Raw genomic sequence first — 17,667 nt, forward strand, 5'->3', positions numbered from 1 at the left:
AGGCATCCTGCAGGTTAGTGGCTACCCTGATCAGATCATTTCACGCTGTATATCACGCAAACTCATGTACTGTCAGTTTTGGCCCTGAAAAGTGCCCAGTCTACCTCCGATTACGCTGGAAGAGTACGGTATCTCAAAAATGTGAGCAACAGGTGAAGCTAGCTGTTTCACGCTGCTACTATGCAGCAGCAACATGAGTGGTATTCGCCACTAACAGGATGCTGCCGTCAAGCCAAAAAGATGTTCTGCCTGTCACACAAATAAGTAATGTGATATACGAATTTCAGCGGCAGTGTGATGCCACTGTTCGCAATGGACAAGGTACAGACCATACCCAACAAGCCTGTGTTTGCAAAACTCTAAACACAGTGTCCAACATTAGGTGTGATTCCGGTTGTCAGTCAGGCTCGCAGTGTGGCAGATTAGCGTGTAGCGTGTACTGGAAGCTACATATATTAATACACAGGGCCCTGTTCTTTGCAGACAGAAAGAACATGTACACACATTGCAACTGTTTCAGCTAAACAAAATAAGTGACAGCCATTCGCTGACTTATTCCTCAGAGCAATGCCTTGACCAACCAGGGTCAAGCTGCCTGGAAACAATGCTTGACATTTAACTGTCAGTCACCATCACTGGTGCATTCTCCATGGCAATGCCTCTACCAATCAGAGTCCACTTGCCAACCAATCAGCACCCTCTTCTCACAGTATAAATTGTCGTTTTCCCTTTATATTGGTATTCTTGCGAAGTGTCCTGATGAGTAAAAGATGAAAAGCTTCGACGTGTCTCTTTTTTCAGAAACTTTGGAAGTGTATTCGCTGTTGCAATATAGGAAAACACAGCAACCAAATTGCGCACAGCAAGCTCCCACTAACATCAATGTGATAATGTCCAGATAACTTGCTTTTTTTGTGATGTTGATTGAGGGATTAATATTGGCCAAGGCACCAGGTTTATGTCCCCTGCTCTTCTTCAAAACAGTGCCATGGGATCTGTTACGTTCACCTCAAAGGGCCGACAGAGAAATGACGCAGCTGACAGTGCAGCTCTCCCGCAGCAATTCACTGGGAAGCGTCAGCCCAGATTTTTGCGCTCAAGACTCTGGGGTGGCACTTGAACCACAGCCTTCTGACTCAGAGGTAAGCAATTGAGTACTTGAACAATGCAGCATACGGAGGCCATGAGCTCTGGAATCACACCCCAATAAGTGCCAGCATCTTTGGGAACAGAGGGGAAAAATTGGGGAGGGGGTGGGGGGGTTGGGGCCGGGTGCAGTATGGCGGCTGAAGGAGAGACAGGTTAAGCTGCTAAGTAGCAGGATCCACTTTAAAGCATTCACCCAAGTGCAAATATGCACATCTCACTATTTATTTATTTGAACATAAAAGCCCAACAGGGCTGGGGAAAGAAGCTTTCGTCTGCTGCTACAGGGACTGTCCTCGGCTGTAGTTGGGTTGGCCGATGCCCTGCTCACCCAGTGCCAATCTCCCACCCCTGCACACAGGCTGCCAACAACTGGGAACTGAGGGGCATTGAAAAAAAACATGTACAATAGACGTCCAGCCTCGGGCATTGGGTTCTGAATTCTATTTCTGTGTTCAGTCTCCTCACAGAATGAAGAAGGATGAAAATAAAGAGAGCTAGCGAGAGGAGTGGGTGGGTTAAAAGGCAGCAAGTATAACAGGGAGGTTGGGAGGGGGGGATGCTCTTACTGTGAAATGATGGTGAACTTACCCAGCTGCTTTGCTGAAATCAGTGAAGTGTGACTAGCAGCTCCAGCACATCAAATAAATTAAGGTGGATCAGCGATTGAAAACAAATCTAAAGGCAAATTTCTTTCTCCTTCTCCCCTGAAAAATGTTTTCCCCTCAACACCTTCCCCTCCCCCTAGTTCTTGGATTTGGAAAAAAATGATGCATCAGAAAGAAATGTGAAACGGCATTATTTTCAGGCTCCAACCTTGCCCTTCAGAGCCCCTGCTGTCCCTGCCCTCTGCTCGCACACAGTGAGAAAATGATTGGGAACAAAAGGCGCTTGAATATTCCTCAGATTGTCACGCGGCTGGCCTGTGGGTTGCTCTCTGACCCTGCTAACTGGGGCTGATTGCTGTTTCCCCCCCTGCGCTCGCATGCCAGGCACAATCGACTTCCCTACAGCAAGAGTGAAACAGACATTTTACTCTCAATGGCCATTTTGATGCATAGAGAATGCATCACTTGCAAACAGTCATTACAGAGCCTGCCAACCGGTGCATCCCTTTCTGTGTGTGTGTGTGTGTCTGTGTGTATATGTGGCTGTGTCGTGTGCACACGCGCCAGTCTATCCATGTGTGCATGTATCACACTATCCATATACATGTATACCTGCTTTCATTGTTTGTGTGTTTGCGTTCATGCGTGTGCTTGGGTGTGCTCATGTGTGCAAGCGTGCGTGCCTGCCTGCCTTGTGCTGGGTGTGTGGATTCCATTCTTTTTCATCCATCTTTCTCAATGTGTTTATTTGTGTTTCTCTTTCTTCCTGCTTGCTTCCTTTTCATCCACTGCTCAGTCTCTCCTTTGTCATCATCTATCCCACTGCTCAATTTATGTTTGTACCTATCTCTCTATTCCCATCTTACTGCCTCCATAAACATGGGTCCTGTTTCTCTGTTGCTTATTCTCAACGCTTCAATGGCTAATTATCAGCATTCATCGTGTTAAAGAGACAGCTTCACGGTCATTTCTATGACACCAACACATTATTTGACCCACTCATGACATTAAAAATAATTATATGATAAATACTCCGAACTGTTTTAATTAAAGGTACCGAAATTAACAATATCACTCAAGACCTGAAAATATAATTATGATAAATACTCTGAATTGTTGTAATTAAAGACATTAAGATTACCAATAGCAGGATATATGTGTGTATGTGTACATTAGTATGTGTTGGTGGGGAGAGTGCTAGCTTCAGACTTTCTCCTCCTTTCAATTAAAAATAATTCTATAGAAGACTTAAGAAGATCAAGTGTAAGTTTCCACATTACCCCTTTGCCGAGATCTTCCTCAACGACCTGCTGGATGTCTTGCAGATTGCTCTGTGGGGCTTTACTATGTAGAATCTTCAGCGTGCTGGTGTACTCCTCGGGTAACAGGTAGTCCAAGCCTCCCAGGTGTTGGCCCACTTTGATGAATGTGCCCCTGTTGGCGCAGCAAAGGTTGAGCAAGCGCTCAGCAGAGCGACGATGGACCTTGGTGGGAGGGAGGGTGGGGGGGAGGGAAACAAAAAGAAAGTTCCAGCAGTCTGAAACCTGAAAAGCGAGGCTCTCTTGTTTAAAACAAAGATCACAAGGTAAACTTGCTGAAGTAATGGAAAACGTCAGACATTGCCGCAATTTTTCACCAAAAAGAATCCGCCCCACAAAAAGCATACAACGAATCATAGGGTAGTTATAACACAAAGAGAAGCCATTCAGCCTGTTCATTCCATGCTTGTTTTTTGCAAGGTCAGCTCAGCTAGTCCCACTCCCTCTCCTTGTCCAGCTGCCCCACAAATGTTTTATCTTCAGGTGCTTACCCAATTCCCTTTTAAAATCCACGATTGAATCTGCCTCCACCACCCTCACAGGTACTGCGTTACAGATTGCAAACATTCCCTGCATAAAAAACGTTGCCCTCCTGCTGCCTTTGGTTCTTTGGCCAATCTGTCTCCCTGATTCTCGATAGAGCAGTTCCTCCCTGTATACCCTGCCCCTCATGATTTTGAGCACCTCCATCAATTTTTTTTCTATTACTCGTTCATGGAATGTGGACATTGCTGGCCAGGCCAGCATTTATTGCCTATCTCTAATTGCCCTGTTCAGGGGGCATTTAAGAGTCAACCACATTGCTGGAGTCACATGGAGGCCAGACCAGGCAAGGACAGCAGATTTCCTTTCCCTAAACAACACTAGTGAACCAGGTGGGTTTTTACAACAATCAGCAATGGTTTCATGGTTGTCATCAGACATAAAATTCCAGATTTTTATTGAATTCAAATTCCACCACCATGGTGGGATTCAAACCTGGGTCCCCAAAGCATTACCCTGGGTCTTTGGAATACTAGTTAGGGACAATACCACTATGCCACCACCTCCCCCTAAAATCTCTCCTTAATCTTCTCTTCTTTAACAAGAATAACTCCAGCATCTCCAATCTATCCTTGTAACCGAAGTTCCTCATCCCTAGAACCGTTCTTGTAAATCTTTCCTACACCTTCTCTAATGCCTTCACATTCTTCCTAAAGTGCAGTGCCCAGAACTGGAAACAATACTCCAGTTGAGTATAGTTGAGACTGAAACACAGCTTTCTAAAGGTTCATCATAACTTCCTTGCTTTTGTATACTATGCCTCTATTTATGAAGCCCAGGATCCCATATGCCTTTTTAACCACTTTCTCAACCTGCCCTGCCATCTTCAACACAAAAACAGAAAATGCTGGAAAAACTCAGCAGGTCTGACAGCATCTGTGGAGAGAGAAACAGAGGAACAGAGTTTCAAGTCCTGCCATCTTCAATGCTTTGTGTACATATACCCCTAGGTCCCTCTGTTCCTGTACAGACCTACTATATGTAGCACAGAAGACAATGTCACTGGGTCAAAATCCTGGAATTCCCTACCCAACAATACTGTAGAAGCAGCTTCATCACATGGACAACAGTGGGTTCAAGTAGACAGATCACCACCATTCTCTTGAAGGAAAAAATAAAGGTGGGCAATAAAACCAAACTCATCAATTGATGCCCAAGAATTTAAAAATAAAATCATGCAGCACCTTATCATGTCACTGAAACGTCTCAAAGGTTTTCATGCAAATTATGTTTTTGTTTTCAAAGCAGCGACTGTTAGCTTGGCAAACACAGCGGCCATTCGCTACCAGATACAGCTCATGTACAGTAAATGAATGGGCAGTCACCTCATTTTATTTCTGTTGCTGTTTGTTAAGGGAGGAATGTTGGCCTGGACACCAGGGGGAACTCTAAAACCAAAGTTAAATATGGTGGATACTGGAAATCTGGAATGAAAACAGAAAATACTAGAAACACTCAGCAGGCCTGGCAGTATCTGATCAGATCTTTCGTCAGAACTGGAAAAAAAAGTTAGAAATGTAACAACAGGTTTTTGAAGAAAGTAGGAAAGAGCAAAAGAACTGAGATAAACGCAAAATACTGCAGATGCTGGTGGTCTGAAATGAAAAGAACTGGCCTGTGTTAGGGTAGAAGGCAGGAGAGATTAAATGACAAAAGGGATAACAGTGGAAGGCAAAAGATGAGTAGCAATGGGATAAGGAAGGAAACAAAAGGTGTAGTGAGAGCAGCAGTAAATGGCAGCAGCAGAACCATTGCAAGCTCCCGCTTTATGAAAAAAATGGGAGTAGCGATTATGATCTGAAATTGTTTCCAGGCTCTTCAAGTAATGCCTTGGGATCTTCACCAATGACTCAAGGAATCAGACGGGACTCCGGTACTCCAGTTCGCCCAAAGCTTTCTTATTCGAGTTCACAGTGCAAAAGCAATCTCTGGAAGCAGATCCTACAAACTAAAGCTTAATCACTTGTGTGATGGGATAGCAAAATACCTCTTTTACCACAGTTTTAGTGGACATTACATATGAAGGCCCACCACCTTCTCCTATCAATTTCAACAGACAGTAAATAGAAGGTGGTCAGGTCATAACATTCAGGCTAAACTAATAGTTGGATTTATTCACAAGTAAAATAATTATGCAGAAGCAGAACAGCATAGAAATGTTTGACTTAAGTATATAAATCGTTTTGAAGCAATACAAAGCCCTGTAACTTCAGCAATTCCTTCCTAGAGCTCCTGGAGCACATTTTTAATGAATAAATACCCTCACTGAACCCCTTTCAGATATGTCTGTTAAACTACATTTGAATAGGAAATACGAAGCCGAGAACTGAAAAGAACTTACAACTGCAGTCTTGATACGATCCTCAAATTTCTTTCAATTGAAAGCAAACTCATTTCAGGAACAAATGGCTCTTTTTTCTCAATGTCAAGCAATCAAGATATTAATAATTTCTAGCACTTAAGTACATAAAGCGTGAATGACAGTCTCTTGGCTGCCCATCGACTCATTTGCACTTAACACTGCACCATAGCAGAAGTTGTTATAATTGCCTGAGATGATTCAGAAAATTCTAACTACATTAGCATTTCAAAGGAGTAATATCTGACACAATTAACATTTCTTTTTGAAACCCAAATTGGGCCTGGGTTTTGATCTGTTTTTGTGCCTCTCCCAGGATATCACAATTTTGGGTAGGGTGTAGAGTGTCAGTATAGTGTTACACAAGGTATGATAATTGCTTGCGACAGGCTAGATGGACCAGAGGGACTAGGCCTGTCTGTCTTTGTAGGTTTGAATATAGAAACTTTGTTATATGCCAGTCATGGCTCAGTGGGCAGCGCTCTCGCCCCTCAGTCACAAGATTCCAAGTTCAAGTCCAACTCATTGGGATTGAGCACAAAAATCAAGGCTTGCACTCCATTGCAGCACTGAGGGTGTGCTGCACTGTCAGAGGTGCTGTCTTTGGGTTGAGATGTTAAATCGAGGTCCCATCTGCCTGCTCAGATATATGTAAAAGAACCCATGGCTACTACTTCAAAGAACAACAGATGGTTGGGGGGGAGAGTTCCTCTGGTGCCCTGACCAATATTTATCCCTCATTCAACATCACAAAAACAGATGATCTGGTCATTAATGCATTGCTGCTTCTGGGAGCTTGCTTTGTGCAAACTGGCTGCTGATTTCAAAAGTGCTTCATAGGCTGTAAAGAGCTGAGATGTCCAGTGGTTGTGAAAAGCCCGATATAAATGCAAGTCTTTTTTTTAGATCAAAAATGTTCTCACATGGAAATATGGATTCCTGCATTATTAGAACCAGTACCAACTGAGAGGTGCTCTGTGGGACTGACAACATAACCCATGACGCCCAAATATGTATTCCAGTCGCGAGTGGAGATGACGAAAATGACAGCACATGATACAAGTCAGTGCATTATAGCCCAAGGATCTCACTATTGTTTAACTAGATATTGAGCAAGGCAATTCTTGAGATCATCTTCTCCAAGTAAAATGTAGGGCTAGAGATAGAGGAGCTGCTTAGATAGAAACAGGGAAGCACAGACAGAGGACCATCAAAAACAGGTACAACGAAAATGGACAACAGGAAGAAACAACAACACTTGTACATGTTTATAGTGCTTCTAATGTAGTAAAACATTGCAAGGCATTTAACAGGAGCACAGTCAGACAAAAATGACATTGTGCCAAAGAAGGAAATATTCAGATAGTTGACCAAAAGCTATGTCAAGGAGGCAAATTTTAAGGAGGTTCTGAAAGGAGGAGAAAGACAGCAAGGCTCATGGTGTTTTGGAGACAGCTCAGGGTCAGATAGTAACCGTGCCCTGGTGACATGATAAGAATAAATGACTGTCATTGTATTGTGCGCTTTATTTGCGAGAGGAGCTGTCTCTCTCCTCTTCATCACTAATTTTCTCTTAAAATTTTGCAAAAATTCCTGTGGACTTGTACTTGGTGATCTCACACATTGCAGTTTTGTGCTGGCGTGAAATGATTCTCCAAAAATATATAGGTGACAGCCTGAACGGAAATCCTAAATACCATCAGGACTGCTGTGTGAGAGAGAGAAAGTGAGAAAGACAGAGAGAGGGAGGCACAGGAACAGGGGAGAAGGAGAGAGAGAGAGAGAGAGAGAGACACACACACACACACACACACACACACAGAGGGGGGGACACACACACAGACACAAAGACGCTGCAGAGAAAGACACAGCAGGAAGAGAGAGAGGCAGCAGAGCTAAAGAGAACGAGCAACAGAGATAGAGTGAGACAACGAGGCACAGAAACTTGAGATACACAAGTCAGAGACTGAGACAGTTAAGAAAGAAAGCCTCCAAACACCAGTCCAATATTAGAGCTTGTCTAATCTTCCAGCAAACATCAACCAGCCACACTTTTTAGTAAGGGTCAGTGGATAACAAGATTGAACCCAGAGTCAAACATTTACTGAGGCAAATCTAGCTGTCCTGCCCACACCAAGCATGGCCGCCCATTGCTCAAAGCGGGCTGTCACACTGCAGCGTAACACTGCACTTTCTTCAAGTTGGTCTCATCTTCTTTTCCAGTTAGCAAGGGGGCTGCTTCTCTCCTCACTGTGGTGCTGCAGAACCGCAATCAGCATAACTCTCACATCCTGATCAGAGGAGGCTCAGGCTGACCGAACTGCACCCCCGCCCCATCGCTGACCGACTAACACAGGCCTGGGGTCTGCACGGTACGTTACCACAGCCTGACAGAGCCATGGGGGTAGGGGGGCGGGGAGCCTGACAGAACCCTGGGGGTGGGGGGGCGGGGAGCCTGACGGAGCCCTGGGGGTGGGGGGGCGGGGAGAACGACACAGCGCAGGAGAATTGGTTAAGGATCAGAATGGTGAACAAACCATACTGACCACACCCCGTTAAGCCAGTGTTTAGTCTGTATGGAGGGGAAAAACATTTCACAAGGGCATTCCAGAAACAGGAGCCTTTACCTTTACGAAACATTTTAATCCTGGCTGAAGCAAAGATTGATTTCTTATACGCTGCACAGTGTTTGTCTTATTGGAAGGCACTGGATAAAAGGTATTGTGCAGCTTGCCTCTCAGGTTGGCCCACGTTCCATTATACTGATAGCATGTGATTATTCCAGTGTAGTGGGTTAGGCCCCCTGACCCAATGCCTGTAACATCCCCATTTAGTTTATCTCAGGCACACACTGAACTGAAATGAAATATCAATTGATTTTTGTGGGGCTCTTTCCTGCTACAGAGATGGCTTTAATTGGCTGTGGCACTCGCTCAGTCACTCAGCAAATAGTTAAAATGAATTCACACCTTTCATTTCCAACCAGAAATGTCTCTCTTTTTCTCAAGTCACACTGGGCTCTTTCCTAATTGGGTAACAACTCCGCAGGGACATCACGCTCCAGTCATCTCTTAACAGGATACACACGCCTGTGGTTCCACTCTGTTCTCAATGTTCGCAGTGTGAGGGGGCATTGTGAGTGCAGCAGGGAGTCAGAAGTCCCTCGAAGTGTGTTTGAATATTTCCCAGATTCAATGTGTCAATATTTACTGAGGATCCCTGGGAGAGTGTCAGTATTTACAGTGGCTCCCCCCAGGAGAATGTCAGTGCATGCTGCCCAGGCAGTTTTAACACCATTTCAACCTATTTCTGGATCTCGCTCCCACGCCACAGCAGCTTCAGAGGCTGACAGTTGCATGCACATCTTTTGAGCAAACACATGTACAAATGCACCACAGTGCACGTGGGGCCAGTGTTCTGAACCCACTGCATGGTCTAATCACTACAAATTGGCAGCCCCCATAGCCTAACTGCTGCAAACCAGCAATAATGCCAGTCTCCACAGTCTAACCACTCCAAACCGGCAATAATGGCAGTCTCCACAGTCTAACCACTCCAAACCGGCAATAATGGCAGTCCCCACAGTCTAACCACTCCAAACCGGCAATAATGGCAGTCTCCACAGTCTAACCACTCCAAACCGGCAATAATGGCAGTCCCCACAGACTCCAAACCGGCAATAATGGCAGTCCCCGCAGTCTAACCACTCCAAACCGGCAATAATGGCAGTCCCCACAGACTCCAAACCGGCAATAATGGCAGTCCCCACAGTTTAACTACTCCAAACCGGCAATAATGGCAGTCCCCACAGTCTAACCACTCCAAACCAGCAATAATGGCAGTCCCCACAGTCTAACCACTCCAAACCAGCAATAATGGCAGTCCCCACAGTCTAACCACTCCAAACCAGCAATAATGGCAGTCCCCATAGTCTAACCACTCCAAACCGGCAATAATGGCAGTCCCCATAGTCTAACCACTCCAAACCAGCAATAATGGCAGTCCCCACAGTCTAACCACTCCAAACCGGCAATAATGGCAGTCCCCACAGTCTAACCACTCCAAACCGGCAATAATGGCAGTCCCCATAGTCTAACCACTCCAAACCGGCAATAATGGCAGTCCCCACAGTCTAACCACTCCAAACCAGCAATAATGGCAGTCCCCACAGTCTAACCACTCCAAACCGGCAATAATGGCAGTCCCCGCAGTCTAACCACTCCAAACCGGCAATAATGGCAGTCCCCGCAGTCTAACCACTCCAAACCGGCAATAATGGCAGTCCCCGCAGTCTAACCACTCAAAACCGGCAATAATGCCAGTCTCCACAGTCTAACCACTCCAAACCGGCAATAATGGCAGTCTCCACAGTCTAACCACTCCAAACCGGCAATAATGGCAGTCCCCACAGTCTAACCACTCCAAACCGGCAATAATGGCAGTCCCCACAGTCTAACCACTCCAAACCGGCAATAATGGCAGTCCCCACAGTCTAACCACTCCAAACCGGCAATAATGGCAGTCCCAAAAGTCTAACCACTCCAAACCGGCAATAATGGCAGTCCCCACAGTCTAACCACTCCAAACCGGCAATAATGGCAGTCCCCACTGTTTAACCACTGCAAGTTAGCAATCACCACAACCTACACGCAGCAAACTAGCACTTTTATAGCGCAGTAAAACATCCCGAGCTGCTTCTCAGCAGCATTATCAAACCTAATTTGACCAAGCCACGTATGACAATATTAGGACAGATGATGAAAAGCTTGACTGAAGGGGTGGGTTTCAAGGGATGGCTGGAAGGAGGAAGCAGAGATAGAGAGATGGAGAGGAAGGAATTTGCAGAGCTTAGGACTCAGGAAGCCTGTTGGATCCGGTGCCCTGGTTTTGTTGGGTCTAAAGGACCCAGGTTGCACGCTTGTTTCAGGGTGACCGAGTTGGTACCAAAACAGAGAAGATCTGTAGACCATTCTTTGAAGAAACACATTCTGTTTATTTACAAAAGAAACTCAGCAGCTACATTTGTGCTTACAACTCAAAACTCTGTCTCTAATTCAGACTCTAACTCAAGACTACTGACTACAGATGTAGAGCGCGCTACTCTGCTATTGGGTGTCAAGACCATGTAATCTTACATTGCAACATTCGTCTTAAAGTTATATTACACATCAGATTACTACGTCCTTCCCCCTTTACTCAAACACATTTTACAATTTTTCTCAAAATATCAAATTATTCACACAGATAAATAAATAACAAAGTCAGTCTTTCTGGGGATTTCCCTATGCATGTAGAACATCTCAGCTCTACAGCTCCTGATGTTTGACCCGGAACCTCCCTCACTGTAGTCGTTTGAGCATCTGGTTCTTCAGTCGGAACCTGCAAATCTGTTTCTTCGACTCTTTCAGGTACAATCGGCCCTTCAGACACATCTGTACTCAGGTGAGTTCTTTCAACAGGAGATGTTGATTCAGTCACAAACACTGGTGGAATCATTTCTGGGTATTTTGTTTCTCCTCTTCTTATATGATCCACATGTCTCCATATGACTCAATCTTCCACTTTCACGTGGTAGGAAAAAGGCCCCCTTACTGCACTTATACTTCACCAAACAACCACGCTGGCTCTTCTCTCAAATTTTTCAAATACTTTCTCTCCGACATTGAATATTCTGTCACGACTGTGACAGTTATGTCCAGTTTTCCGACTTCCCTGACTCCTTTCCACCTTCCCCCACCCAAGTTTGGCATAATTAGGCTCAATCTCGATCGGAGACGGCGCTTCATCAACGATTCCAGTGTGACACCTGTTGTCATGTGAGGGGTAGTTCTGTAATGGAAAAGAAAATGTGCTAATTTAGTCGCTATAGAATCTCCAGACAATTTCCTCATACCAGGTTTGAACGTCAGAACTGCTCACTTGGCACTTGGCCAGTCCATTTGAAGAAGGGTGGTGTGGTGAAGTTTTCACACGAGTAATACCGTTGAGGCTGATAATCGGTGAAATTCAGCCCTCGTGAACACTGTTCCATTGTCTGATACGACCACTTCAAGTAGTCCATTGATTGTGAAACTTTGTCGTAACTTGTCTATTGGAGCAGAAGATGTCGGCGACTTCACTTCATATATGTTCATCCATTTTGAATGTGCATCGACGATAAGTAGAAACATTGTTCCCATAAAAGGCCCCACATTGTCAATGTGTACTCACACCCATGGCCTTCCTGGCCACTCCCAAGGCTGTAACGGAGCAGTTGCAGGTAATTTTTGTACTTGCTGACACTGCATACAACTTCTCACTAAGTTTTCTATTTCTCCATTTGTCCCAGGCCACCATCGATAGCTGAGTGCTATTGCCTTCATTTTGGAAATTCTGGGGTATGCACTGTGAAGTTCCGATAACAGTCACTTTCATCCTTTGGAGGAACAATCACTCGCGCTCCCCACTATAAGATAGCTTCAAGGCTGGCTATTTTGTATCTTCTCTGGAAATACGGTTTCATTTCATCAGATTCTTGCTCTTGTGATCAACCATGAAGAACTTGATCTCGCACTTTGGATAAGACTGGGTCTCAATTTGTCCAATCTTAATCTGTCCAGCACATATTGGTGATGAGTCCAGGAAGTTCAATAATAAAATTAGCTCTTGAGGAATTGGAACATCCTCATCTTATACTTGCATGGGCAAACAACCGAGTGCATCTGCGTTTGCAGTTTGACTTCCAGGTCTATGAAAGAAAGTATACTCATACGCTGCCAAGATCAATGCCCATCTTTGTACTCTTGCTGAGGCTATAGGGGATATAGCTTCGTCTTCGCTGAATAATCTTAATAATGGCTTCTGGTCCAATATGTTAGTAAAATGGCAACCGTGTACATATTGGTGAAACTTCTTAACACCGAAAATGATTGACAGGCCTTCTTTTTCTATTTGAGAGTACCCTTTCTCTGCTGTATTGAGTGTTCTCGATGCATATCTTACAGATCATTCTGATCCATCATCCATTCAATGGGAAAGCACTGCTCCCACTCCATAGGGAGATGCGCCACACGGTAATACCAACTCTTTTTTTGGGTCAAAATGTACTGGAAGTATAGATGGTTGTAACGACTGTTTCACTTTGTGAAAGCTTCTTCCTGTGGTGTTTGCCAAGACCATCATTGGTTTTTCTTGAGCAAGTAATACAGGGGGTGCCAGTTCTGCTGAAAAATTAGGCAAGAAGCTTCCATAGTAATAGATCATCCCCAAGAATGATTTCAGTTCGGATGTTTTCTTTGGCGCTGGTGCTTCTCCAATAGCTTCCACCTTTTCTTCAACTAGAGCTAGGCCTTGAATTTACCTTGTTTCCTAGGTAAGTTACCTCTTTCGCTTGGAATGTGCAATTTTCTTTTTTCAACAGCACTTCAGCCTGCGAAAAATGTTCCAAAGTTCTTCCAAGTTCATCAAATGTTCCTTTTCAGTGAGTCAAGTCACGAGAACATCATCCAAATAAACTACAAAGTGGGGCAATCCCTGTAGTAAACTTTCCGTGGTTCTTTGGAATATGGCCAAGCTGAAAATATGCCAAAAGATGAACGGGTGTATTGGTACAATCCCTTATGTGTATTAATGGTGACAAACTTCCAGCAGGCCTTCTCTAATTCCAATTGTTGATAAGCATGACTCACATCTGTAGGCAGTTCCACCTGCCAGTTTAGTGTACAAGACTTCAATTTTTGGCATGGGGTGTCTGTCCAACTTTGCCACTCTATTGACTGTTAATTTGTGGACCCCACCAATTCAAATGCTTCGGTCAGGTTGGAGAGCCGGTACAGTTGGTGCTGCCCACTCTGAAAACTGCACTGGTTGTATCACTCCCAGTTTTTCTAATCTGTCCAGTTCGGCATCTACCTTTTCTCACATTGCATAAGGTATTGGTCTTGCCTTCATGAACCTTGGTGATGCCTCTGAATCTACATGAATTTTTGCTTGTAGCCCCTCAATCTTTCCAAATTCGTCCTTAAAAACTGAGGCATATTTTTGTAGTAGCTCTGATAGCACATTAGTTCAATAGGAAGATCTTTGTCCATTCCAATTTAATTTCTTTCAGCCAGTTTCGTCTGAGGAGACTAGGTCCCTTACGTAGTGCCACCAACAGTAATTTCACTGTTTGACCTCCGTGGTGTACTGTGATTTTACACTTGTATGTCTTCTTCCGTGTAAAGTTTTCAATTTGGCATCAGTTTCTTCCTAATTTAGTTTACGTTCCCCATGATTCAGGTATTTAAAAGTATGCTCACCTATCACCGTAGTGGCTGCTCCAGTATCCACCTCCATTCTGATTGGCCTCTCATTCACTCTCATGGTTACATAGATAGGTTCTGTTCTTCCTACCTTTTAATTATATAACAAATAAATATCTGAAGCTTTCTTTTAGTTCTGAAGAGTCATAAGGACTTGAAATGTTAACACTGTTTTTCTCTCCACAGATGCTGTCAGATGCTGAGTTTTTCCAGCAATTTTTGTTTTTGTTTCAAATATCTGAATCTATTACTTCAGGCTTTACAACACTGTTTATCTCATTGGGCTTTTGCTTTTGTCTGAAAGTCTGCCTGATTCTATCTTTACAATGTCTCAGTGGTGTCCATTCTATATCAGAAAAAACATTTGATCTTTTTAAACCGTGATTCATTACAAGATTGTCTGCTTCCACCTCTGTTACCATTATGCCATTTTTTTTGCTACCAAGTCATCTCTTAATTTGTCTGCTAGCAGTGGCTGCTTCCCGCTTCTGAGCGGAGCTTTGCACTTTCACGCTCTTTTTGGCTGAGGCTCCCCGCCCAACAAAGAGGATGGCGCCATTTTACGCTCCCTCTGTGGATTTCGAGCCTCGCACTGCATCTTCCATTGCCGGAGCGATTTCCAATGCCTTCTGAAAATCTAAATTTGTTTCGGACAGTAATCTCTTCTGAATCGCATCTTCATTTATACCGCACACCAAACGATCTCTAAGCCCATCATTGATAGATGTACCAAACTCACAATATTCAATTAATTGTTTCAGACTGGCCACATAACAAGCAACTGTCTCCCCCGCAGCTCTGTTCCTCGAGTTAAATTTGAACCGTTGCGTTGTCACCGACGGCTTGGCCTGGCAATGATTCTTTACGAGGTTCACTAAGTCATCAAAACTTTTCGAATTTGGGGCACCGGGTGCCAACAACTTTCAAATTAATCCGCATGTCTTACTCCCGCACATGGATAAGAGGATCGCGCACTTTCTCTCCCCCCCTGCGACGTCATTCATCTGGAAGAAGAACACAAGGCATTCAACATAATGGTTGGATCGAAAGGCCTTAATCCTTCCAAACTGCGGCGTGCTCCGAGGGGGTCGCTTCGACAATCAGGAAGGAAATTTTTCTTTGCTTCCAACTATCCTGCGAGTTATGGCCCAATTTCGGTTCTTCTGATTTCCTTTCTTCTTTCTTGGTTTTTACCTTGGTCTCTTCGCGCCTTTTCTTGCTTTTTACTCTCATTGCGAATTTGTTGGATCCAATGCCCTGGTTTGTCGGGGCTAAAGGATCTGGGTTGCACACTTGTTTCAGGGTGACTGAGTTGGTACCAAGACAGAAAATCTGTAGACTGTTCTTAGAAAAGACACCTTCTGTTTATTTACAAGCAGAACTCAGCAGCTACACTTGTGTGCTTACAACTCAAAACTCTGTCTTTACTCTTCAGACTCTAACTCAAGACCACTGACGACAGAGGTAGCCCACGCTACTCTGCTCTTGGGTATCAAGATCATGTGATCTTGCATTACAACATTTGTCTTTAAGGTATATGACACATCACATTACTACAAAGCCACAAATGGTGGAGCAATTAAAATCAAAGATGCTCAAGAGGCCAGAACTAGAGAAGGGTGGATATCTCAGAGTTGTGGGGCTGGGGGAAATTACAGAGATAGGGAGGAGACGAAGCCATGGAGCGATTTGAAAACAAGGATGGAAATTTTAAAACTGCTTGCCCGGAGCCAATGTAGATTTGCGAGCGCAGGGGTGATAGGGGAACAGGATTTGCTGCAAGTTTAGACATGGGCAGAAAAATTTTGGATAACCTCAAGTTTACAGAGGGTAGAATGTGGGTGAACAGCTCCCAGGACTGCGTTGGAATAGTCAGGTCTGGGATAATAAAGGCAGGAATGAGGGTTTCAACAGCAGAAGAGCTGAGACAAGGCCATGTTTTGGAGATGGAAAGAGGCAGTGTTAGAGATGGCACGGATATAAGCTTGGAAACAAATCCCAGGGTCAAACGTGACACTGAGGTTGCAAACAGACCGACTTAATTTCAGTCTATTGCCAGGGAGAGAGGTGGAGTTGGTAGCTGTGAAATGGAGTTTGGAGTGGGGACTGAAAACAATGGCTCCAGTCTTCCTGATATTTAACTGGAGAAAATTTCTGCTCTTCCAGTACAGCTAAAGTGAAATATTCCAGAGAAAAATGATGGAAGAGAACGTGATGAGATTACTTGCGAGAAAAGGTCTACCATGGTTCAATATTGCAGCTTGGATCCTCGTCAACAGCCTCCCACTGCTCCTCCGAAATACATGGCAATTTTACTATTGAACCTACATGACAAGGTAATGGTACAGTGTGGACTTCAGACACACCCCCAATAACTGTGTGATGCACAAACACACAGACATAAATGAACACACATACAAGCAAATGCATGCTTTATTTTCAGGAGGGGGAGCGAGTCCAGGTGTTAAAATTGGCCTCAGCATTCCCGAATGGAGAGGGTAGGGAGGGGAAAGTGATCTGCCATTATCCGAAGATTTTGCATGTCTGAATGTTGGATAATGCAGCTGTATTGTACCTCCCTGGTCCAAAGTAGAATTTTTTTTTTTCAAAATGCTTTCTTTTAAAGCAATATTGTCTCAGAAAGAACTGTACCAGAATTAAAGGTGTTAACATTTTTCCACAATACCTCCCCTCCAGCTAAGGTGTCCACTGTAGCTCAATTGGTGGCATTCTCCTTTCTGCGTCAGATGGTCCCAGCTTCAAAGCCCACTCTAGGACCTAAGCACAATAATCCAGGCTGATACTCCAGTGCAGTACTGAAGGAGCGCTGCGCTGTCAGAGGAGCCATCTTTTGATGAAACATTAAACCTGAGACCCCATCTGCCCTTTCAGGTGGGTGCACAAGAGCCCATGGCACTATATCAAAGAAGAGCAGGGGAGTTATCCCTGCCGCTATCTCACTGCCTGAGAGTGTGGTGGAGGCACAGTGAACTGAGGCTTTCAAAAGGGAATTAGATTATCCGAAATGGAAAAACTTGCAGGGCTATTATTTGGAAAAGGCAAGGGCATGGCAGTAGGTGAACTGTTCCTTCAGAGGGCCAGCACAGACACGATGGCTTGAGTAGCCTCTTTCTGTGCTGTAAACATTTTATAAACTAGAAGGCACGACATAGGGCTGAATACTACGTGAGGTGTGGAGGGGCCATATTGGCATGGAGTCGACATGCTCCACGCCGACCAACCCCGCAGCCTTAAAGTGCTGCCGGTGGTCTAATGAGGGCCGAGTGGGACTTCTGCCCCTCATTGAGGGGGGTGAAGATAGAGTATGAATTATTATATTAGAAGTAAAGGGGCACTTCAAGGGGCAGAGTAATAGTGACTCTGTACAAGCCTAGCCAGTGTTACACCAA

At 44.5% G+C, this 17,667-nt stretch overlaps 1 protein-coding gene across 5 annotated transcripts in view; it reads right to left on the reverse strand.

The window, feature by feature from the left end:
• Positions 1-17,667, reverse strand: part of adck1 (aarF domain containing kinase 1) — a 509,921-nt gene that overhangs the window by 342,027 nt on the left and 150,227 nt on the right. For all 5 annotated transcript variants that reach the window (XM_078562076.1, XM_078562073.1, XM_078562077.1 and 2 more), the window contains one exon: positions 3,035-3,238. In XM_078562076.1, the coding sequence (XP_078418202.1) occupies positions 3,035-3,238 (204 nt within the window). The remainder of the gene's footprint in view (positions 1-3,034; positions 3,239-17,667) is intronic.

Source organism: Cetorhinus maximus, chromosome 18, assembly GCF_964194155.1.
Source record: "Cetorhinus maximus chromosome 18, sCetMax3.hap1.1, whole genome shotgun sequence".
NCBI classification, from domain to species: domain Eukaryota; kingdom Metazoa; phylum Chordata; class Chondrichthyes; order Lamniformes; family Cetorhinidae; genus Cetorhinus; species Cetorhinus maximus.